The 25,308-nt window shown below is 38.0% G+C and overlaps 1 protein-coding gene across 1 annotated transcript in view; it reads right to left on the reverse strand.

The window, feature by feature from the left end:
• cacna2d1a (calcium channel, voltage-dependent, alpha 2/delta subunit 1a) overlaps positions 1 to 25,308 on the reverse strand; it is a 99,706-nt gene that overhangs the window by 15,788 nt on the left and 58,610 nt on the right. The window contains exons 10-31 of the mRNA XM_072377758.1: positions 25,058 to 25,157; positions 21,314 to 21,472; positions 20,965 to 21,069; positions 20,802 to 20,880; positions 20,224 to 20,273; positions 19,982 to 20,071; positions 19,185 to 19,247; positions 17,533 to 17,616; positions 17,320 to 17,394; positions 12,650 to 12,721; positions 12,482 to 12,553; positions 12,334 to 12,395; positions 10,998 to 11,074; positions 6,176 to 6,236; positions 5,978 to 6,084; positions 4,088 to 4,172; positions 3,883 to 3,945; positions 2,254 to 2,399; positions 2,111 to 2,182; positions 1,719 to 1,786; positions 1,594 to 1,629; positions 1,428 to 1,499 (exon numbers count right to left, since the gene is read on the reverse strand). Of these exons, the coding sequence (XP_072233859.1) occupies positions 1,428 to 1,499; positions 1,594 to 1,629; positions 1,719 to 1,786; positions 2,111 to 2,182; positions 2,254 to 2,399; positions 3,883 to 3,945; positions 4,088 to 4,172; positions 5,978 to 6,084; positions 6,176 to 6,236; positions 10,998 to 11,074; positions 12,334 to 12,395; positions 12,482 to 12,553; positions 12,650 to 12,721; positions 17,320 to 17,394; positions 17,533 to 17,616; positions 19,185 to 19,247; positions 19,982 to 20,071; positions 20,224 to 20,273; positions 20,802 to 20,880; positions 20,965 to 21,069; positions 21,314 to 21,472; positions 25,058 to 25,157 (1,798 nt within the window). The remainder of the gene's footprint in view (positions 1 to 1,427; positions 1,500 to 1,593; positions 1,630 to 1,718; positions 1,787 to 2,110; positions 2,183 to 2,253; positions 2,400 to 3,882; positions 3,946 to 4,087; positions 4,173 to 5,977; positions 6,085 to 6,175; positions 6,237 to 10,997; positions 11,075 to 12,333; positions 12,396 to 12,481; positions 12,554 to 12,649; positions 12,722 to 17,319; positions 17,395 to 17,532; positions 17,617 to 19,184; positions 19,248 to 19,981; positions 20,072 to 20,223; positions 20,274 to 20,801; positions 20,881 to 20,964; positions 21,070 to 21,313; positions 21,473 to 25,057; positions 25,158 to 25,308) is intronic.

Raw genomic sequence — 25,308 nt, forward strand, 5'->3', positions numbered from 1 at the left:
AGCTGGATGAAAAAACATTTACTCAGATGACATCAGGGGCCCGCTATAAGCATTAAACATAGAACAACAAGGGGAAGAGGTGTGTATGTTTTCAGTCTTTGGATGTTTGAGTGTAGGAAATAGGAAATGCTGCATCAAATTGCATTGAAGAGGTTTCATTAGTTATATTTTTGTTAGTACTGTAAATAGCAAATTTATTGTAAACAGAGATTTAAAACAGATTTAACTGATTAGAATCAAGCAACAATGTCTAATCATTTTGGTCGAGCGTGTTGTTTTTGATATGAGGAATGCTGAGGAGGACGTTGCGTAAACACTGCAACAATAGGGTAGTGCATCAGATTTCCAAGCAGACTGTTACATCATAACAAGGCAATTCTGGCCTTGTTATGACGAACAGTTAACATCTTTCATGTACAAATTAACTTCCTCTTCTTTTTTGCACAATATTATCCATGCATGGGTTTGGGATGAATTGTTGAGGAGGGAAAGACAACCGCATTCATGCCTCAAAAGTCTTGCTATAAACAGTATGGACCAGTGTCTCAGGAAAGTTTGCAAATGTGAAGAGTCACACAGGAGTGGTTGAGAGTGGTGGAAAAACTGCATCGGACCGTTTATGCCCTTGAAAATATGACAGTGTGGCAGGCCTGACCGCTTATGATAATAGCAAGAAAGCACATCAAATTTCTTCCGACAGTGAGTTTTGATTGAACCAAATTATGACTGAATTTGAAATGAACTTGTTTACTTTCTTTGTAAAGTGCCGTGGGATAGACATGAATTAGTGCTTTATGAATAAACTGATTTGAATGCGCCCACTGGAGCTTACCAATCTAATGGAGCTACTTCAGAGGGAGACTTCTACCCTAGTTTATGTTAATCAGAAAATATTCAAATATTCATAAGCAACCACCCACATATTCAAAGGGGATTTTGATGTGTATATATACTTTTTTAATACGCATTGCTGTCAAAATATTTTTCTGTCATACCTAAAGAAAGTAATAATCTTTTTTTGGTTTATAAGACATGGCAGAATTAATTATAGAATCATTCTACTCCATAAACCATGATTGAATAATTTATCAAACACAAGTTATGACTAAGAACATTAACAACTTTTTTCTAAGGGTCTTAAAATATAAGAAGCACCAGCGGTACCTTCTTCATTTTTTCTTTAAAATTACATCAGTGTTTGCCTTGTTCTTCTGTTTTGTGAATGACAAGCACACACTCGAACCCGTTGGGTGAACAGGCAGATTTTAAAGAAGATGTACAAGTGATTGTGAGCATGCATGGTGGTCTGTCTGTGTGTGTGAGCCAGTGGGTGTGTTACCCATCTCTTGCCCCGTGTCAGACAGTCTGACAAAAGAAGCTGCAGTCTAGCTAATGGATGTATGGGTGGATAAAATGGAGAGGCTCACCTGACTCATGTATTCATCTTGATTGGACATCACCAGGAATCCTCCGTCATCCAGAATGACACAGTCTATGTACTGAAATAACATATAACATTAAAGGGATTCCATTCTTTTGATTCTTATCTATAAGAATAAGTAAAACGATTAAATGTACAGCTCAACTTCTTACCTCAAGAGGTCCACAGCCACAGATCTCACTATTGCACTTTAAACACAAAAGAGTAGAGCGATAAAAAGTTAGGACATGGATTAACCCGTGCGCATGTGTGTGTCATGCAGATAACATCTACTCACATTCATCTTATATGTGATATTAAGGAAGTTCTCCTTCCACGTATTGATGTCCAACTTCACACCGACCACTGGGATAAAACACAAAGGCCAGACATCCTAGATCATGTTGGACCTCAGTGTCAACTTTACACTCTGCTCTTTGAAAATGCAAACTTGGCTGAAGATCACAGACGACAAGACAATGTGATGTGTGGTTTGTGTATGCGTGTTTGTGTGCCTATGTCTCACATAGAGGGAGAGCCAGACAAACGAGGAGTGGCGGAAAGAAAAGTGACTATGAGGTTTGAACACAGTGTGAGTGTGTAAATAAGTGTGAGTGTGTTAGGTGTGTGTTTGCAGAGTAGGGTATGAAACTTGCCAAAATTAGGCTTAAACATGTGAACATTCCTTACCAGCTGGTTTGAGTGTGATATTGTCGATCTTGAGGTTCACCGCTCTACTCACGAGGACAGAGTCATCACTTGCTGCAAGAGAAAGACGTTCTTAATTCAAAGCAAATAAAGACCCCTGATAAAAAGCACTTGTTAAAAACTACCTTGATCATATAAACTGCTGTTCTCTCTCTGTTCTTTCACTTTAGAAAAGGGTGTCGGAGTGAAGATGTACAGATCACTGTCCAGACTTCGCTTATAGAAACTTGACTCATATGTTTCTGCTTCTTCTGTCCAGTCCAGCCCAGCGCTGTTAAATACACAAGCACACACACAAATAACACCATTATGAAACCTTATTCTCATAAAGATACACCATATATCAGACTCCATTACCTCTCACTTGTCGCAATTAACAAGTAACATTAGATCACAGCAAAGTCCACTTCATAGTCTCCTTTAAGGGGTTCCTTAAGTATTCATCTTTTGTCCATTTCATTAAAATGAATCCACTTGTTATAATTGTTTATGAATGTTGCTCTAAAGGTCAATGCATCCTCTTTGCTCATGTTGAACCTGCTCAATCATCACCTCTTCAGGAGATGAAGAGTATATCCTGGTGGAACATCTGAGCTTATTAGGTCAATGCATAACTTGGTAACTGGGTGTAAAAAGAGCAACTGGGAGATGCCGTGCCCTTAAGAAGTAAAGATGGGGAGTAGTTCATCACTTTGTGGAAGACTGAGTGAGAAAACTGACTTAATCTGAAAGCAATGTTTCTCATTGTGATACTGATTTAGAGATTTGAATAATTGAATTAAATCTGAATGGATGAAACAAGGCTGACAACCGAAAGTGACAAGTTTTTATCCTCAGGGCCTAATGTAACTCTGTATTAAAAACAGAAAATAGTTAAATTCACAGGGCAAGAAAATTTTTGCAACTGATCATGAGTGCACACAGTTCATTGCTGTAAACTTTAACTCAGAAACTTATTCAACTTCTATGGGGCCAAACTATTTTTGAAAATTGCGGCTGTCGACTCCTCCAGATTCAAGAGGAGAGGGACCATCAGGCTTGGTATCAGTGCACAGCTCAACAGCATGCATCCATAATGGTACATAGCTGAAATAGGGCTTGTGATATGCTCAATTTACAAACCTGTGAAGGCATCATTAATGTTGAAATGTATGTACAGGTGCTGGAGCAGCATATACCGCCATTCAGGTTACATATTCTTCAGGGACCACATTCTGCATGTAATACAACAACCACATTCTGGAGTTTGAGTTCTGAGTTCTGAACAGTTATTCCAGCAGTCCAGATCTGCTACCCATTGACAGCATTTGCAACATAAAATACAACAAAGGAAGCACCAAACTGTTGAGCTGTTGGAATTCTATTTCAAGCAAGAACTTGATTGAAAACAGTTTTTCCCAAACAGTGTGTAATAAGTATTCCTGTCCCAACAATTTGGAAACATGTTACTTGAATAAAAAACATGTAATGGAAAGAAAAAAGTTACAACCATTCAATTTCAATATTCATTATGTTGTCTTTGTAGTATTTTCTGCCTGCATATGTAGGCACTGTATTGAGGAGAATTGAATGTTTTCATGTTAAAATGCACTGATTAAAAACCATAGGTAAGGATGTAAGATAAGGGCCATTGGGCCAAAAAAATAAATCACCGCACACAGGTTGCACATCTCTTATCATACTAGATCATTATTCTTCATTGGATAATTCCAAGATACTACATGAACTCCCCTCTCTCAACCTTTGACAAATACCTTTTAGGGTAGACTCGTGTTATCCCTCCATCAGTGGCAACAAATCTGGCCACCACACCGTGCCTGAGAAGCAGAGAAAATACAGCTATAAAACACACAGTAACAAAAATCTGGAATGTGCTTCAAGCACGCTTGACATTTACTCATGATGCTAAAATGTGAACTAACAGCATTACCAAACACTAAGTAGAGAGGCTTCACTTACGGTACTTCATTCGTTTTCCAGATTTTGATCAGATCTGAGGTGATGCCAGCATCCAGGAGCAGTCTGTTCACCAGCTCCACATCACCTAAGCAGCAAAATATAATATGAGCCCCAACATTGTCAAAGCAAGTGATAAAGTACAATTTGTGTGCGCTGTGTACATGTTAGATTTCCTTGGATGTAGTAAAACCTTCATGCACTATGATCTTTCCTGACACAAATGAGAATAAAAAAGCAAAGCAGTAAGTGAAGATAAGAAAACCATAGAAAAAATGGACAAAGATTCTGAATTAGTTCCAAACCCTGAGTTCGAAATAATCAAGCATTTACATCAGAATTTAGCCATCCAAAGTGAACAAGCTAAGTCAACGTATTGCTAATCTTAAAAACACCTCGCGGTTCAAAAGTGAGCAAAGCTGAAGGAAGAAAGTTGAAGCAATCTGAAGCAATAATAATGTTTGTCATAACGGTTATTCTTTGAAGAAAAGATTGCGTCTGAAAATAAGAAACAGACACATTCTTAAAACAAAAAAAAATCTGTGTATATCAACTATTTTCCGATGCTGTGGAGTAGGTGGTAAGGTGGTATAGGTGTTAAAAATACTTTCACAGACGTCCGACAAGACCACATGAAAAACGCAACAGGCGATAAAAGCCGCTCGGCCGTTTTTTGCTCGTGCCCGCCTCTTTGAACCCTCTGAAGACCCACTTCAGTCCATTAACATTGAGGCTCGTCGATGCACCCCCACCACCTTCCCCAATCTTTATGACACACCACACACATCAGAGAAAACAGCTGGTGTAACACTTTAGTCCCCTCCTACCTCACCTTCCTTCCCTATGCAGTGGTTTTCATTAGGGATTCTTTATTGAATGCAGCCAAGGAATTCCTAATGTACTTCTTCGCCACTGCAGTGGCTTAACCACGCAAAGCGTGTAACGATGCTCGAGTCGCCAGTACTCTACATGGACCATACTTTCTTGGTTCTCTGTGGACTCCATTAAACTAGCAGCTAATAATGGTGAAAGTAATATTTCAGTTGGGTGAACAGTTTTATTGGATTGATCATGTTGAGATGTTTGAAGTTAGTCCTTAAATGCAAACCATCAAATTAAACAATGGAACGCTTTAAAGGAGCCCCTTTCATAAATATCTGGGGACCTTTTGCTTTGCTTGATGCCCTCAACAAATGGATGATTCATATCAATGAGTTTATGCAAGAAATGGCAAAGATGTTAATGCATTGGTCAGATGTCAGGGAGAAGGTCCACTGGCCCCAGATTTGCGTTTTATTGCTCCGCTTGTGCTCTTAGCTTGACGTGTCCTGCTCTTTCTCACAAACACACAGTAATTGGATGAGGTCGAGCGGCTATAGGTGGGGTGTGGAAGGCATATTGCTGGTGAATACTGTGTGTGAGAGCGAGTGTGTGTCACATCTAAGCCGACGTGCTTCACACATGTGCAGCCAGGCATGTGATGGTCAGACTTTTAGAGTTAGCATCAAATGGGTAACACGAACACAGGGGTTCCACATTACAAAGCTCTGCCTGGTCATGCACACCAAACCTTCCAGCCAGGCCTGTGTTTCAATGGAAAGAAAGACCTTTGGGAATAGCCTTTGGTTGGCGCGCTTCCATTAAATGTTCAATGCACACCTTAATGCGCAAAGCCAGATGGCCAGGATTTATTCACTTGAACATGCTAAAGCAAATTCTGTGAGGCTTAACAGCTTTTTCACATGTAAATAAGAATCAGAGGTGAGAATGAGGTCCAAGTGCAGCAGGAATAATAGATGCGGATGCGGTATAAAAGCTTTGTTCTCAAGGGCAATATCAAAACCACCAGGAGCAGGTAATAAGGTAAGGAAAACTACAGGAGAACATACTTACACATGGGGTTGTTTGGAGTCTTTGTGTCAATGTAATTGTTAAACTCCATCAGGAACTCTGTGTTGTTTGCGTTCTTCTTAGGAGGCTTTAAGTCCTTACAGTACACCCTGAGGGAAATGAATCAGACAGACTCAAAAGTGTTAAGTTAGAAGTAAATGAAGGGTTTAAGAAAATGCAATAAACCTCATGTCATCTTACCTCGGTGCAATGAATGTATAGCCATATTCATCAAACTTGTCTGCCAGCAGGCTCTCTGAAACTGATGATTAGTATAAAATGATAAGACGATATGATTAGATGGGTTAATGTTAAGCTGAAAAAATATCTGTATGCAGGTGAGACGATGTCTCACCGGGCAGTGCGACACCTGGTGAATAGTTAATGGTGCAGCACTGAGAATTAATTTCTTCTGAGACCATAAACTGATGTGAGATTTTAACTATCGGCTATAATAAAACCCGAGGTGCAAAACACAGACATTAGACAAAGCACAGCAACAAAGCAGAACAGCTGTGGCTTCTGATCTGTAAGTGTTCTTTCTGAAGGATTTGGCTTTTGAAAAATGTTTTTTCCCATTTTGTTTTTTTAACCAAACATTTGAATTGTTTTCTTATTTTGTCAAAAGTCATGCCCTCTTTTCATTGTGTTGTTTTTAAATGCTGTTTTTTATCATTTCTTTTTAATTCTTTGAAATGTTCCTCTGCTTTTTTGTGTATTCTCTTGTGAGATGTTGTCGAGCTATGTTGAATTCTTTAAAATGCTGTTTAGACTTAGGAAATCTCATGCTTTTGCTGTTGATGTTGAGCTTTGAAAGACATGGTTGTGTTTTTCTTTTTGTTATGGTATTTTGGTTTTGTTCTCCTTTGTGTTTTGTCTAAAGTCACACCACAGGGACACTGTACTCTACAATCTGAGCAGAAATAAACTAGCTCAACATATCATGCACTTTCCTGCTTAGGTTTAAAGATATATTTGGCTTTTTTTTCTGAGAAGAAGAAGGGTTGTGTGAAGCTCTTATGAACAGTCTGTGTCTTTTCAGGGTGGTCAGTCCTGCCGTCAGTTGTGTGTGCTCTCAGTTTGGAGAATCTGGTACGATTAGTCCCTGGTATTGCTTGTGGTTAGCTTGCTCAGGTCATGCACAACAGATAAGCAAATATTGTCTATGTAAAATTTAAAAAAAATCCACACTGGTGCTGGTATTTAGACAATAAATACTAATAAGTGCTTCACACAATGTCCCTTTAGAAATATCTGAAATATCCTTTTTTTTTTTTTTTTGCAAAGCTGAGGAACTTTAAGCAGTATGAGGTCGGTCCTCATAAAGATAAAGCATAACAAATAAGTCTAAATTTACCACATAGCTCAAATCTGAACAACCTGAAGCAAACATTGTGGAAAATTGACACATTTGTGGAAAAATAAGAATTAAAACAAAGTTGCTAGACATGCTGAAGGAAAGACTGACAAGGCTCAAGATCAGGAAAAACAAGAGATGAAAGTAAATATAAAATACTTGCCATCTTTCCCTGGAGTAGAAAAAAATCCCAGAGGAGAGAAAGTGAACAAACAGGAGAATCATCCCCCAAGGAGGAAAAGAAAGGGGAAAAAAAGACAGGGTAAAACCACAGAGGTCAAAGGTGACAATATTTTATTCACAGAGCGAGCCCTGAATAGAAATATTGTGCTGTGAATAACAGGTTTTGGGCCTTTGGATGTAGATTTAAATGGTGCTAATGGAATTCACAAAGAGAAGCTTAGAATGTGGTTTGAGGATGGCTTTTTAGTAATAGCATTAGCATCCCTTTGATGACACAGTCTCTGTAGTTACAAGACTTCTGTCATAAATTTGTTTTACGGCGGAACAAAGTGAGTGAAATCAAACACAGCAAACAACCTTAATGCTCCTTTGACATTCTCCAAAGCACACTGTTTTGACTGATCACACTGTACAGCTAAATTTCTCATGATGACATGGCTACTTCTTGTCCTCTTTGGTGGTCATGGTTGGGAAATAATTGGACCCTTGTGGCTGTCCTTTGATATTTGGTCACTGCTAAATAATCCCACAAAATTATCTAATAATGATGGATAGCAGGAGATATGGGGAGAGTCAAGCAAATTAATTTTCCATACTCTCAAAATGCAATCTCATTCAAAATAAGATAAATCAGCCTCACATTGAAACATGCAACATGCAAGACAAGAATCTGCACAGAATTAGCAAATGCATGACAAATAGATGTGGGAATTTTGGACACGATAAGTTTTCATCTTCACTCGAGTTTTAAATTGCTGTTTACAATGTAGTTGTTCGAAAAATAATAAAAACAGACACGAGACAGCCTGCAGTGTCAGATAAACCACAGAGCTTAACAAGGTTCTGTGGAGATTTTTCGTTCAGTGCCCACAAACAACACAAAAGTGATGACAAAGCACACAGAAGGACGGACGGAGGAGATGAAGCTTAGTGTGTTAAGAACGAACCTGTCTTTCATTAGGAGTTATTTAACAAGGTTGTAAAACTCAGAGTGAGTCAAAAAGGAGAAAATTGAAGAAAACAAAGACAAACACCAACTCATATTTTGGGCACAGACTCACAGCTTTCTCCTTTATGGCTTCACCCTTAAATAATGCAAACATCCTGTTCCTCTGTTCTTCCTGCTACAGTGGGCTTGTGCCAAAACCACATCTGAGGGCCATCGGAGCAGGTGGGGGGGTTAATACATACATGCACTCAGACATACACACACCACCTGCGATGCACTGGGGGCAAGCATTGCATGCGAAGAGCTGCCTCTGAGAGCAAACGCTGGCTTGATTCATTGTTACAAAGTTGTCATTATTAATCAGAAGCTGAGGAAAAACAGATAATGAGAGCAAAATGCTTCAGTGTTTGTAAGTCTGCGGTGCCACACAGGGTGAGTCATGTGAAAAGTGAAGTTACATCCAAAGTCTGTTGGTGGTGTGAGAAAGAGAAGAAGATGGGGACGGGGGGTTGTGAGGTAAAGCACAGGAGGAGAATACTTGCCCAAAAATGCTGCAGAAGGGTCCAACACAGCAGGAACAGTCAAGAGATGAGGAGGACAGAAGGAGGAGAGAAAGAGGAGAAGAGGAAGGAGGGAAAAGGAAAAAAATAAAGCAAACGGGGTTACACAATATTTTATTCAAATAGACATTGAATAAGAATATTGCATACAAAAGTAAGGAATAGTAGGGAACACTTAAAGTTAAAGAGTAGATGGACAGAGGAAAGGAGTGTGATCTCAGGTGCACTGATGTGCACTTATCTGATACTCATGTCACATTATAGGAACTTTGGTCCCTTTTGGGAACAAAAACCACAAACAGTTTTTACTTTGAGCATAAGTTTGGGTTAAGTTGAAGTTGATTTTAGACTAAAACTTGTGGTCACACATTGTTGAGGATGATTAAATGATTTTCCAAGGAAATAAAAAAATGTTACAAAAACAAGTCAGTGTGAGTGTTGGTTCTGTTGTCTTCGGAGACACAAACGCATGAAAGCGAGTATGACTTTTCTTTTTTTTTTCCAGGAAAATGCGTTTATGCGTTAGTTCAAAATTTAATATCTATCAAAAGACACAGAGGCGGTTCACTATTTTGTGAATGAATGTATGGGTAAATTGGGAAACTTCTGAAGAATATTGTCTCTCAGTGAAAAACTACAAGGATTTTGGGGATCATTTCGTTATCCCTATTTGATTATCTGTACAAAGGGCATGAGGCTGAAAAACAGAAGAAAAAAACCTAGCCTGGGCATAATCTTTGGACCATCAACGAAGACAAATACAATCCTTAAGTGGGAGTCATTGGATGGGGTTTTTTTCTTGTGAAAACCATTGTCTATTAACTCATTAGTCACTGCAACCAAAATTGCAGGTTAAAAAGCTAAATTATTAAGATGAAGAAATGAAAGCATACATTAAAAATATCCAGAAAGACAGCTGTTATCTCTGGGCCTGCACTTATTTAAGGTGGCATGAAGTGAGGAGGTAACCTGTCTGGATGGATCATACTGGTTTTGGAACAACATACACATGTCATCCAGATAATGCCTTTTCCAGAGTCTGCTAAATTCATATTATTTCCAAAACAATTTTCCAGTCAGGACAAACCCTTTAAGTCCCTCCAGGAGGCATTTTTTAAAAACTAGTTGCAACTGCATTTAATAAAAAACGGATGGAAAAAGGTGATGAAAAAGGTGTTCCATAGCACATGGACCAGTATAAAGTGACTTTCAAGTCACTGCCAGTTGATTTAATTTAAAAATGTTAAGAGTGCCTAATATATAAATTTTCAAAATAGCTAGTTAAATTGTAAAGATTGTGTCACACATGCAAAACCTAAAGTAACGCAGCATATAGAAAATCTACAAACTTTCCTTTAAGGCAGTCTAATCAGTGACAGATATATCTTAATGCAGTGAACGCACACAGATATCCACAGACAATAAATCCATCCTTTGAGTAACATTGTGAGATGACATCTTTTAATAGAAGGAACGAACAGACCTAAAAAGAGACATGAGATGACAAGGCCACACATATGGACCCTATGATCCTGTCTATATAAGCCAATAGGACTGTGTATATAAGCCAATATAAGCTTGAATACACAGAAATCCACTTGCAGACACGCACACACAGAAAGTGAGATACTTAGCAGTGCATGAGCTTTTATGTGTTAAAGGGGACCCTGGAGCCAACTGTCTCGCTGTCTGGTGACAAATACTATAAACAGAACCACAACTGAGGGTGTGTTTTGCTTTAGCAATACCAGTGTGAGCAGTGATGGTGTAGATGTACATGGGTGTGCATTTATATCCGTGTGGGGGTGCTGTAACTGATGGATAGAAACCATAAGCTGGGACACATGTAACATAAGCAGTCATTTTCCACCCAGCACAATTTGTCCACTGTCTGAATAAATGGAACGTAAATGTAACTGAGTGGGAAAGCGAAGATTGGTGCAAGGGGTTCAGGGGATGCTGAATGGCACTTACATTTTGCCTGGGTGATTGTGTCGCCAATTGTGGCACGGATGTAATGCATGCTGTAGTCAGGGAGAACCAGGGCCAGGCTGAGAAAGGACAAACAATAAAAAAAAAAGATTTTTTTTCTTGTTTTAAGAGAATCTTTAAGCAGGTCATGCAAAGCACTTTTAGGCAGAAAAACAAAACATGTCGGTTGTGAACACCAGCCTCTATTGGATGATGCCAATCACTTTAGATAGCATCTGGACTTCATCCACACTAAAAGGCCTTTAGGACAAATATTTTTGCAAAATGTGTGGGTAAAAAGTCTGGAATATTTTTACCAAATGGAGTGAGATTTGTAAACAAGACAATGTACATGCAGAGGATTTATTATTGATTTATACATATTGAATGCACAATTTTTACGCAAGTGAGTATTCTGACCTTTCAGCTGTTTCTAACATTTTCAAACTCCAAACCAAATTAATGTTAATTACTGGATTTAATCATTTTCAGGCGATATATATGAGTGTAATAATAAAGAGTAAAGTTTAATAAATGAATTTCTCACAATAAGATCTGTACGATTATCAGATGGCTTTACTGGGTTGAAACAAACCACTTCCAATATTTTGTAGCTACTCATCAACATGGTCAGAAAATGCATGAAACTCTTAATCTCGAACGTGGCGACATATTCGAAAACGGCAACTGAACCTACTTTTAGTGTACAAAGTGCCAAGTGCTCAGATTTCCTTGCTGAAAATTCAAAACTGGGCCGTAAAATGTCAAAGATAAGAATTCTTTTTAAAAGGTTTAATGTACACATTAAAGGAGAGTAGTTCTTGATAGAGCAGGACTAGCACATGCTTGATCACTGTGGACACGGAGCATCAGTTCCAGTAGAGGGACAACAGGTCAGAGGAAGGGTACTGGTACTGGCTTCTGTCTCTATGAAAATGTTAATCAGCCCTTTTGCTGGTTGACTACTGCCTGGGAATCGATGTGAGAATTGTGGGCCCTTTTCAAATATGAGATTTGTCATGAGGAAAGTCAACACACTTTGAAAAGCATGTTGGAGGCTGTGGATGCAGTGAAAATGAAAAGACCATGAAAGATTTATGACAGTTGTGAAAAGAAAAGTGACTTTACTGGTTGCGGCATAGTTTTTAAACCAAAATTGTTGTGTTTTTCTGTTACTTCTGTTCTAAAAGAATCCCAAGGAAATGAATGATTTGGGACAAATAACCCATCATCTAAGTGCCTAATTATTGTGCATATATTAAAGCAAAGGCAGTGCATTTACTCAGCAGTAAATCAATTCAATGGTCTAATAATTTTGCATGCAGTGTCAAAACATTACCTGTAGTCTGTCCCCTTCACTGGTGCAAAGGTATACGTCCTCTGACCTTGGTCAATGTAGCGCTTTGAGAGCAACGGTATTGTCAATGCATGTGTACATTTCTAAACAGATGAGCTTTAAAATGATGAACTTTAACAAATACGATTACCTCATCTTGAGATTTCACTAATGTAGATATTGCGTTTGACCCTGTTTGACCGTCAATCATTTTTCTTCTTATCTGTTGAATAAATAATACAAAATAAATAAACACTATGTACCATGGAAAAATGTCAGCTTCTGTATCATTTAAGTTGCAGTATCATATCTTCCATACCTCCACTTTGATGTCATCCTCAAGCTCTGCATCCAGAAAGTCGAGTGTTACAGTGTCTTGAAATGTAGGATTCTAAGTGGGAATACAAGCAGTCAGTCAGTGTTACACAAAATGAATCAAGATTTGTGGACTGTGGGCAAAACAGGGAAAAAAAAACTAACCAGTAACCATAAATGATCGATCTTCCATTGAAAACACATTTGATGCTTTGTAGTCTTAAAGGGAGACTCATTATGTCTGTTAACTTTCAGTCATCCGTAACCAGTCTTCACAACACACATTCAAAAGAAAAACGCATATCTCAAAGGTCAATTAGAAATATTTTGGTTCAGCAAACAAACATCATCTTGCAACCAGATGATTATGACGTCTTTAAAAAAAAAGAAAGAACTCAAAAGTCTGCCAAATGATAAAAGCAGCCAGTGAAGCAGTTCAGGAAAACACTGGACAGGCGGCAGGGATGCAAAACCAGCCTGCTAATCAAAGAGCAACCAAATGCTTTCATGTCATGTCTGCCATGCAGGACAATAACCTTTCTACAAAGCTACATATACTACTACTCACTAAAGGTTAATGGGAAAGTCTTATAAGCTGACTAAGACTAAGCATGTGTGTTTTCACTCTAAAAAGTCTGTTAATAATCAGGAATGTCAGTGTCTACCTCACTAAATCACAATGTTGACCAATGTTAATGAGCCACTAATGGATTTAATTACAATAAATCACATCTAAATGGTTTTCTCTCATGTGTTTAGGAATTAGGAACTTGCAAATAAATGAATAAATAAATAAAAGCTGGAACCGATATTTCACTTCCCTTAAAAATAATCCCTCTAAAATGCTGAAAATAAATATTTTTTCCTTCATTTCTGCACACAAGGATCTGCCATGACATCATAGCCACCAGCCTACATTCAGCAGCTCTTTCTCATGCTGCCAAAAGAGCTGTGACCAATCGGGGTGAGGACAAAGAACATCTAAGGATGACCCAGAGTTTCTGGTGTCAGGATGTTAGCAATTCATCCTTTGGGCCCTTTGTAGGATGGAGTTTTTTTTCGTTTCAGTTTGCTTGCCAGAGGTAGCATCAGATCCCATCACAGTGGTATCTGGGAAGCTTGGGGGCCAGGTGAACACATCAGACACTTTTGATTTGTTTTCAAAAGGCCACTGATGTCCTGCTGAGGGTCTTCGTCAGTGAGCGAGTACTGTTGCCATATGACGGGATGTGACTGATGAGCAAAATGTAGGTAGGTAGGTGCATATTGATAAAATGAACAATTAAACTTTACGTGTTGGTGGTTTTGAGGTTGGGACTGATTGGAGTATATGCACATTTAAACTAATATTGTTTTTTTGGAACTGTGAGAGCTTTAAAAACAGTGATTCAGCTGAGGTTTTACCATAACAACCTTGAGGAAAAGGATTATTATATGTGCACTATGCTTCCGTCTATTACTTTGTAGTAGAAGAGTCCAGGTGCCGAACTGGCCTGTCTGCAGTCCAGATCTTTTGCCGTTAGAAAAATTTGCAGTATCCTGAAATACTAAATACGAGAGTGGACCCATGACTGTTGAACAGTTCAAATCTTATATTAGACAAGAATGGGACATAATTCCTATCTCAAAGGTCCAGCAATAAGTCTCTTCAGTTCCCAGAAGTTTGTTGATAAAAGAAGAGGAGATGTTAAACAGTGGTAAACATGGCCCTGTCCCAACTTTGAGTGATGTTGCTGCCATCAAATTCAAGATGAGCTAAGACTTTTCATGAACCAGTAAAATGTCTAACTTTGAATCACTGCATACTTGTTATGTTTTGTATGTTCTATTGTGAATAAGATATTGGTTTATGAGATCTGCAAATCATTGTACGTTTTCAGGCATATTTTACATCAGAGTTCTATTTGCAATGAATTATTAGCCATTATAGACAATTCAAATGCTCATACTGTGTTATCACAGTGTGAACACATCTTAGTTCAGCGCAATATGACAGTGTCTACAGCTCTTTTTACTCTCTTTTGTGTTTGTTTCTCATCTGAACTGCTGTGTATGTGTCACAGGGAAAATGACACACGAAACTGAGAAGAAGAGATGATAAAATCACCCCAGCTGAAGACAATTTGTCATGTTATTGTAAGTGCAATAAAAGCCCCTCAATAAAATTCAATCCATTTCATTTCCTTGTTTTTTAGTTTTGTTTAATAGTAACAGCTAATATGTAAGTGATAAAATATGTGCTCGGGGCACCGTGGATTTTTTTAATATCCTTTTTTTATGTAGGCCACTTTTTCTTCAACCTGACTTGTCAAAACAGAAGTTATATTTAGTGTATATGAATTACAGAAAAGCTCTCTGGCATACCCCTTCAGCCTGTTATTGCCAAGAAACAAACACACAGAAAAGAAAAAAAGAAAAAAAAACTGAGAAGAATAATTTTGCATCTGGCTTTTTTTACTTGTCTTCTAAGATAATGTGTCTAACGACCCTCTCGAATGAGGTTCCTAAGTGGATGTCCTCCCAATCATATCTCTATGATAATCTGACCTCCTCTATCAGAATATAGTTCTCCATACGCTCTCTGTTAGTGCTGAACAAATGCAAGTCAACGTGTTACAGCGTTTTCCTGCCAGCGCAGCCTCATAAACCCGTGGAACAGTTTTAGATGTGAAGAGGCTGCTCTGATTTGTGTTGGTGCTGTTGGTCCTTTAGCTTTGCTCTGCTGTAGAAAAGAGTTCACCGTGAACAAATATCTGTTTTTAAGAAATTAAAAAAAGTTCACTGTAGCTGTTGTCATTGTTTTTTACCTGTGTTTCTTTGCCAATTTAGATTTTCTGCATTTCGTCCTTTTAATTATCAAATCAGTTGTCGACACCTCCTAGGTCTAGCCAGCTTGAGCCTAATTTCAACCAATCAACATTTAATCAAAGTGTAGTGTCATCTGCAAAGCCTGTGTATTGTTAGCCTTTTGAATTCTGCATTTCTGTCCATCTGCAAATAAAAAAATGATCTGCAGAGGGTTACAGCCATGAAGGTTTGACTTTCTGACAGAAAAACTCCAAAAAAGCGGTATGTACATTAGTCTCCTTTAGTGAAAATGAGAATTCCAAAAACAACCTCTTTTGTTGTTTTTTTTTCACTTGCGTGACATTTCTTTAACTTAATTCATAGAAATGTGCATTTCAAAGAAGATTTTTTTTTGGGGGGCAAAAATTTTAATTATTCATATCTTTGTAAGAAAAGGGATAATTGTTCACATGCCTTTTATCTTGCCTAGATGGTCCTTAGAAAAAAAAGGAAATGTTAAGGAAATATCTGGTTGTTTCTATTTACTAGTTGGGTTACCATCAGTGTTGGTAATAACGGGGTTAGAGTATAACGGCGTTGCTAACAGCATTATTTTTTTCAGTAACGAGTAATTAATTACTTTTCCCATCGTTGCAACGCCGTTGCCGTTACAGAGAATGAGGTGGCGCATCACTACATATTGGTTAAATGAAGTGCAAAGAGTCTTGGCCACACATCAGCTGTCTGGAAAGAGTAGGGGTGGGGATGATGACGCCGGTGCAACTGCGATGATGAGGTTGGCGGACCATGACTGCCAAACACAACAAGACAGTGACGCTGGTGACGTGCCAGGAAAATTCAACTGTAGCGTCCTCAAACTGGAAGTACCGGCAACACTTCTTGCCTATTTTAATTAAAGGCAATAATGTTTATGTAACATGCACACTATTCCCAGGAAAAAAGATTTTATCCACGTCTGCCTCCCGCAACTCAAATCTTATGAAGCACCTCACATCAACACATGCTGGCACTTGTTGCTGCTGGTGCTAACCCAACCCCAAGCCCCAATATATAAACATAGCGTTCTGTTTATTGTGCAGTAGGCCTTAAGGTACAGTTACAGAGATTTGCACTACTCAATGGCCAGATTTTCCTTTGTCTCTGTTAGAAAAATTATGGAGATATACTATGAGAAAAGCTGCAAGAATAACGTTTTTTCTGATGGGGAGAGGCTTCCTCCTATCTTTTGGTTCTCATAACACTACAATGTAGCAAGCAAAATAGTTTTTGACTGTCTGAACTTGTTTTCCCATAACATTGTGTGGCCAGCAAACACAAATAATATAAATAGCAATAGTACCATTTTGCGAGTCAGACAACTCTGAGCCAGCTTCGTGATTGGTTGTGTGGACTTGTCTCTTTCTTGCAAGAAATAAATGTTTTGTGTTAATAGTATCCAGCGACTCTGAGCCTAATCTTGAGAGAATTTTTCAGACATTTTCGTTTTACCCAAGTTTACACGTGTTTCTTAATTTTGCACTTGAATTTTTTTTTTCTAAATGTATTTTTTACATATTTTTATTTCTATGCAGGTCATATGGCAGGCTGCAATGTATTGAGTTCAAATAATTACCGAATGTTCTAAAATAATGTGTATATTGTTTTTATTCTTCTGCTATCAGTTAATATAAACATCTTTGATGTTAAAGATGTCATAGAACGTAATAGCGTATAGAACATGAAAAATTACGTCACAGTTACTTTGCTGAGTAACTAATTACTCTTACAATGAGGTAACTGAGTTACTAACTCAATTACTTTTTGGGAGAAGTAATTTGTAACTGTAACTAATTACTTTTCTAAAGTAAGATGACCAACACTGGTTACCATTGGCTGAAGATTAGGGTGGAGTAACACATATCCATTTGGATCCATAGCAAAGTAGTAGCCATTTGGTCCAAGCTAAAGAAGAGATAAATAAAAGAGATAAATGTCACTTTAAAGAGAGAATAGACAGTTCAGGTGCCAAATGCAGCATCCAATACAGTAACACTAGGACAGGTAGTTATATTTGTTTTCTTATCCCAAGTGTTCTCTTACTGTAAAGCGAGGAGTCAGTCTTTTTATATCTTCTAGGGAGACATCAACAGCCATAACCCCCAGGATGAGCTGGCTCTGAGTCTTCTAAGAAACCATAGGAAAAACAGAAAGAAAAGTCAGTGATAGAAAAAGTAAGTGTAGGGCCCTCTCGTGAATTCTGTTGTTCTTCCTGGATGAGTCAAGTCCCTCTGTGCATTGTGAATGATTTCAAGGAAATGGTTGCAATAGAAATCTGGACAGTTTCATTCCCCAAAGCTTCATTGCTACATGAGTCACTGACGAGGCATTTCCAGACTTGCTTTCAGTCACACTGGAGGTAGCCCTGAGTCCTTCGAGGTAGACATGTAAACTCATCTTGAATCACTTAGCTACTGGGTCATTTCTCTCTCTGATCTATAGGACCGATCTCTTTTTGATTTCTGCTGTATGACATCCTAGATCCTCTTCATGTGGATAGCTTTGGGGGACCTTGGAGAGGATATAAGGAAAACCACAAGAGAGCAAAGGATAATAGCTAGGGTGAGACAATACTTGAGTATTCATGTTGCATGTTTATTTTTGGTCTGGTTAACATTACGACGTGTTTCAAAACCACAGAGAAAAATTCTACCATGGGGTCAAAGTGTCAGAAATTTAGTCAATGAGTTGAAAGCAGACGAATTGATGCGACAATGACCAAATGAGACTACCTGAAAAAAGCATGCTTGATGTACCATATAAAACAGAGGTGAGAGTACACCTGTTATATCCAATTAGCCTAACTGCTTTAATATGGTTGTAAAATAATCTGTGAACACCAGAACTTCAATATGTGGAAAGGATTAATGTGGAAAAGAACTCAAGTTTCAAGACAAACTAAAAAAAGGTTTAACAGTGACCAGCATGAGTAGTGCCACCAATTAGAGCTGTGGTAGTCATCCCAACGGTTTTGACATGTATGCTACTTGTAGAGCTCAGTTCTGAAAAACAAGTTGGCAAGTGTTTCAGGTGTCAGTGAAAATAGTTTCAGTGACAGCTTAGAACGGCATGACAAGCAATCCCTAAGATTCACCAAGTGTTGGATTATTCATACACTAACAGATAACTTGAGCTGGGTTTAGACAGTCATGGGACCGGTTAGTTTTACCCTACCGATGATGTGTAGTTACAATACTAAGGAGCGTATCCATAAATCATTTCATGTATTTTTAAGAAAAAAACAAAACAAACCTTAGATGATGAACTGCTTCTGCCAACATACAAAAGCAGTGTGTGTGACCTCAACAAACCCTTACTGCTTCCATAGGAATTTAGAGAGCATGTAGCAGCCAGGTGCTGATAATCAGATGCACTGTGAGTGTGAGCACCTCTATAAAAGCAGAAGTTTTGCCACTTTCTTGGTCTGGAGCATTCTAAACTGAGTAAGACAGTTGCTAATCTTCACGGGAGTGGATTGGATGTCACAGCAAGTTCATCCCTAGGTCAGATCGTGTTTTTTCTGTCTAATAAAGCGCATCTGAGCTGTTTGTTTGTCGTTATATGTCAGGGCACCTTGATGTTTAACTTAGAAGTAATGCAATGAGCCATGTAAGGTGATACAACTTTTAGTCTTTTAACATTTAGGTGATATTGCTCCATTGTAGACTGGGTACATTCAAGATCACACTGATTACCTTTGAGCCTGTATCGGTCTTGTTGAAGACAGGCAGCGTGCCAGTGATCACAAGGCCAAGCTCCTGAAAGAAAAAAAAAAACAAAAACGATATATTCACCATAACTATAAAGTCTATAATCCATTAAGCTTGGAAAAATACATAGAACAAATAAATAAAACACAAATGACTGTTATAGTTGAGGATAACAATAATAACAATGATTATCATCATTATTATAATATCACTGAATATTGCCTTAGCAGAGTTGATCAAATTAGTAAAATAAATCCTTTGATGATTAAAAAGAATTGGTAAAACTCAACAAACATCTGAGAAACACAACTGATAACTTCCATGTCCCATGGGTGTAATCCATTAAAGATTAAAAAAAGCCAGAAAATGTTCTTGTGCTGACAAGGTCAATACTAAGTTGACAGTGTCTGACAATATCCAAACTCCCTTTATCAGTCTTCTTTCTTATCTGCCCTGTCACCTAAAAGAAAATTTAGACGGAAGCATAAAACACACTACAAAAAAAAAAAAAAACAGTTTTAGTGTAGCACTTGCAAATAAAATTGATCTACTAAATACAGCACTTAAGCAAAGTTAAGTTGAGCAGGGTGACATGAGAGAAAATATTTAGCATAACTGAATACGACTTGTCTAAAGTACTTTAAACAACATAAAACAGATTTGTTCGAATGCTTGCTTAGAATTTTTCTCTAGTTTTCTTTTTTTTCCGCTTCAGTTTCTTCTGTCTTCATAAAACGAGCTTAAAATCATGTAACACACGTGAGTTATACCACATGACATACCAGTGCGTCTGGGTAGACGTTGGTCCACTGAACCTGCTTGGCCCTTCGGTCAGCTCTGACCATAGGACGACCCAAAATATCCAAGTACTCCTGCCAAGAGGACAGCAAGATTTTTTTATTTTGCAACCTGAACATCAGCTGTTCTACCACAAGAGGGCACAATACACAACTATTTCAGAGAGCCTGGGAGAAATGCAGAGATTTAGACAGCTGTGTTCTCATGATTATATTTCAGTGTTTACCTGAGTATTTATCCGAATGGCACCTATAGACGGGATCTCATAGTAATAGCCTGGGGCAGAAAAATAGGTTTAACATATGAGGAGAGGCTATGAAAACTTACAAGGTGCAATTAGAGAGGCTTGAAAGCTGACATTAACAGGACTATTTAAAGAACCACTCAATGGTTTGATCACATCAAAGCCAGAATAAATTTAAATTGCATTAGAAGTTGGTCACCAGGTCTAAATTTAAAACATACATTTCTCTGTATTCATACAGTACTGTGCAAAAGTTTTGAGCCAAACAAAAAAAGTACAATTCTCACAAGCTTGTATCAGATCTCTACTGGATGTTTTTTCTTTTTCTGTTTCTTAAGGACATCACCTTAAGATACTGTTCATTTGATGTGGATAATATATCTTTTTATTTTTTCGGCCAGCCAACTTTTCTTTCGTCCTCCACTTCTCCAGTGTCCTCTCCACTGTTTACTTTTTAAGGATAAATTGCACACCATGCTGAGACATGCCAAGTTTTTGGCTAATGGCTCTTCAAGAGTCATCTTGTTGGTGTAAAAACAGCTTTGAAGGCAACCTTGTACCTTTATTAGCGCAGGCCATCCACTGTATCGGCCCTTTGTCGTAGCTGTGTTGACCTACTGAAAATGTAAAGATTCGCACCTGTGAGGAGGAAAGAAAATGTAACATGTCAAAAAGGAAAGATGCCTGTATTATACACTCTGAAAACAGTTTTTAGAGTCCCACCGCTTGCTTTGAGTTGAATGTTTCAAAGATCTTCTCTGCCTTCTCCTCTCCTCCATCAGTGAACAGCATTATAATCTTGTTACAGTTGGCCCTTGACACATTCACCTGGTTGACACATGAGATGAAGAAATTCTAACTACATTTAACCAAAAGATGTGGCAAAGGAAATGCTTGCAAGAATAGTAAAAAATAAAAAATCTTGTTTGTTGCAATTTCGAGTCACAGGTGTCACACAAATGGAAAAACGTGCAATATCAGAAACAACCAGTAGAGGCCGATACATACTCACGTTTCTTTATAACAAATACTTGAGAAATGCTGTCCAAGCATTGTTGTGCTTACACTTTACCTGTGCAAGTTGTCCAAATGCCAGCTCAAAGCCACTTGTGTAGTTGGTGATACCCTCAGCTTTGATTCTCTGCACAGCAGCTTTCAGGACCCTCTTGTTCCTCACATTGGCCTGCACCAGGTTGTCGAAGCATGCTGCTGGCCTGGCGCTTTTGTTGAACTGGGGGGAAAAGGGAAGGAGGGTTGACGGGAAGTGCAGGGAAGGCACTTTCACATATTTGTTATTAAATATGTGGCCTTTTTTTTTCCCTTCGTTGCAGAGTCATGCAATGTCCCCTGAACGTATAGGAAGTGACATTCAAATCAAAATACAATAATTATAGACAAATGTTTGGAGGTAGGCAGGTCTGCTTGATAACAGAAATAAAATGTCATGTGTGACGTGAAATCGATTCAAATCTGCACAGACCGAAGGGAGCTGTAAGAGGAAAAGGAAGGATTGGAGGGAGAACAGGAAGGGAAATGAAAACAGTGGCATAAGGAGGTAAAAAAGAATAGAGAATTTGATTATGGAAGAATTATGGCAAAGAGGCAGACATAACTATATCTGGTTAAATCACACTGCTCTTTCGTACATGTGAAGTATCTTCAGGTTAGTATTGGAGAATAGTTTTTGTGAAGAGAACAGATGGAACCCAGTCAAATTTGTGCACACACCCACCTGCCCATGTACAAGCATAACCACACAGACACTTCATCTATGAGGGGGGGGTGGGACATTACTCATTAGTTCCCAGCATCTGTTTTGGCCTTGACAGCAGCCCTCCTCAAATCATGTCTACTCTCAGAACACACGCAGAAAAATAAATGCATGAATAATCTCAGTATGGTTTATGTCTGAAACAGGAACTAATTTGGAGCTGCCAAACTAAGCATAAACAACACAGGCAAAGAACTGAAGGACAAACGGTTTAGCAACAGCGCACAGGTAACAACATCATATCAATTAATACAGATGTTTATATAACAGCATAAGGAACAGACCCTAAAATTGGAGCCCTCCCAGCTGAGGAAAAAATCCAACATCAACATTTTATCCAAACTTTCGTTGATTTATGCATCTATTTGTGTATTCCACAAGCTGACAAGCATTTCAGGGCAAATACTGCTGCAACATTAGTCCTAAAAAGACGCACAACTACACACTAATATAAACCTAATGAGCAAGAGTGCAGTACATTTAAATGATAGCATACATCTTAAAATATAAGACTTAATTTATGTTATAAGGTATGCGCATACAAAACAAATAATGGTTTATTGGATGCATAAATAACAAAATGTCAGCATTCACAATTTGTGATTGTGCAATCACAATCAAAAGTTTGCATTTATGCAGGTTTTTGTATATATTCACAAACAAACACAGGTGAATTTGTTTCTGTTTATGCTTAAAGGTTGAATGAATTAGGAGCGACAAATTATATCATAAAGACAGATTTTAACTGGTGATCTTTAAGATAATTTATTTGACTTTATCTTTAGTCAGATGTATACTTTTGGATTGATCTCTGTGTGTCTTTTCCATTCAGCAGGTTTACATCCTTTTAACATGTTAGCCAAATAATTCAATACTTTATTTTGAAATTCAAACACTGGAAATCTCAAGTTTATTTTCTTCCAAAAATTTGTTGAAAAAGAAGAAGCAGAAAAAAGGGATTATGGCTAATTATGGGTTAAAACAAAAAAAAACAAAAAAAGGAGTTATTTGTCTTGACTATTTAGTATAAAAATGCACTTAAATGTGAAGGCTAAGTGCATGATTTAGCCAGAGACACATTAAATAACCTAAACATACATCTAAGCTAAGCACATGGATGAAATACACATACGACAAACTGTACCTTCAAAAACCTTCAGCTGCCTCGGGATAGTTTACAAATTGAGCTGCAGGCCATCGATGCACTTATTACACTGAAACCTAATTTAATTACCTTCAAAGACCATTTCTCGGAGCCAACTTAAAAGCCCACAACGAAAACCATTCATTTATAAGGAAAATTTAAAGAAAATGTTGTAAATGGTTGATTTGTAAAGCAAAGTAATTTATGATCCATCAAGAGAGACTGGAGGGAGGATGAAGAAAAAGCAATTAGGATAAAGGGGGAGTTTAGAAAGAGCAAAGTCACTTCTAAATATATGATATATCCTGAGCCAAATTACTGGAGGGGTTCACTCAGCTGCAGCCAAGCAGACCAGAGTGACTGTCTTCGCTGGTTAGGACATCATTACATGGCTAAAGCTTCACGTTTGCTGCCATATTATTGACATAGAGTGATGAATGAAAGTAATGAATAACAACACTTTAAAAATAACTTGCTTCTGTACTCTGTACTAACTTTTTACTTCTCTCACTGCTCTCACTGCAATATCTGGTTCTTAATAAAGCTTCTGTATCTGTGCAAGAACAGTGCAGGTATTATAGTATATACACAGCTGTCTTCATTATAGAGCATGGATTTGATTTTGATAAGACAGTCATAGAATTTTCATGAAAAGAACATTTCATTATCATAACTTCACAGGTATGGTGCACGATCCACTGGATATGTTGTTAGCCGAGTTCAACATTTTAAGACCTGGCAGGATAAAGTGATTGCTGAGTAAAAACCCATTTTACTTCATTTAGAAATACACCAGTTGGGAGAAGTTCCTCATTGATATGAAATATATTGATAGTAAGAACATAGATTAGAATTCAAATTTCTCAGAAAAAAGAATATCACTTGAGGGGATGAGTTTGACTTTTAAAATCATAATTTTTAGATTAAATACTGTTAATTTAAGCTTCCAAAGTCTTCTAGATCAGACTCATCTATGATCAAAGCACATTTTCCTACTCTTTGTCATTGTTATCATTGTATTTAAACCGTTTTCTCTCGCCAATCAAGTAAGAACTGTACACGGCCTTCTTCTGCTTTGTACATTCAGTCAAAGTGTCCTTTGATCATGGACAACAGGAGATTTCTTAAATTACCCTGACAACGTGACTGATGGAAACAGAGCTGGTTGGTTGCCTAGCAACAGCTTAAAGAGAGCGTCACAGGAGGCTCAAAATTAAGTTAGGGATTCTCTTTGCATTTCAGTGCTAATCGCATCTAAAGTAATTGCCTGAAATTTGTTTTGGAGACAATTCATAAAATTGTGGGAAAATATCAACTTTTAAGAGTGGGCTATTTTTCTAACTATGAATAACATCACTAAGAGGCAGAAAGGCTTCAACTGAGCAAGCAATGGAACTTTAAATGATGATGGATGAATATTTCCTCAGTCCTAATGCCAGGAAAACTTTGATGAATCCACAGAATCTCAATTTGGCAAGCAAAGCCTTTTCCATTACAAGCCACAGATTCAAAGTGTGTCTCATAAACACAGCACATATTCATTTGTCAAGCTTTACATGAAGCATTTTAGGGATTGCTCAAGCTGTGACTTGCTTTCTTTCTGTTGGTCATACATGCTGGAACTATGCTATGGGACTCTGAGTCAACAAAAAAACATAAAAGCATTCATGCATCTATGGACATACTCAGCCACAATAAATATCCATCTGTGCTTGGTACACTGAATCATTAAAAGGCCTCTCAGCGTTTTTAAATCAGATTCAAATCAAGCTACTCACAGAGTCAAGTTACAAATGTTCACATTAAGATTCATCAATGTGTGTGCCCGGAAAACCAAATCTCCACAATCAGATAAACCTTCCTGGACAGACTTACACATTATTATCTGTGTGAATACTTACAGAAACCACGTTCACAAAGTCATCATCGGAGAGGGTCTCCAGCATCTTGTTGACGGATGTTTTGATGAGTTTGAGGGTGAGACCTGATACACTTCCACTCCTGCAGTATGGCAACAACACAAACCATAAACCACAAAACAAGAGTGCACTAATACTTGTTATTTGATGAAACCTCACGGTTCAAGGTTCTTTAAGAGCCAATCTTTTACAGTAATATCATGTTTACAAGACAGCTGATGCCTGAGCATTTC

The sequence above is a fragment of the Leuresthes tenuis genome, unplaced genomic scaffold (assembly GCF_036924035.1).
Source record: "Leuresthes tenuis unplaced genomic scaffold, fLeuTen1.0.hap1 SCAF_23, whole genome shotgun sequence".
Taxonomy (NCBI): Eukaryota; Metazoa; Chordata; class Actinopteri; order Atheriniformes; family Atherinopsidae; genus Leuresthes; species Leuresthes tenuis.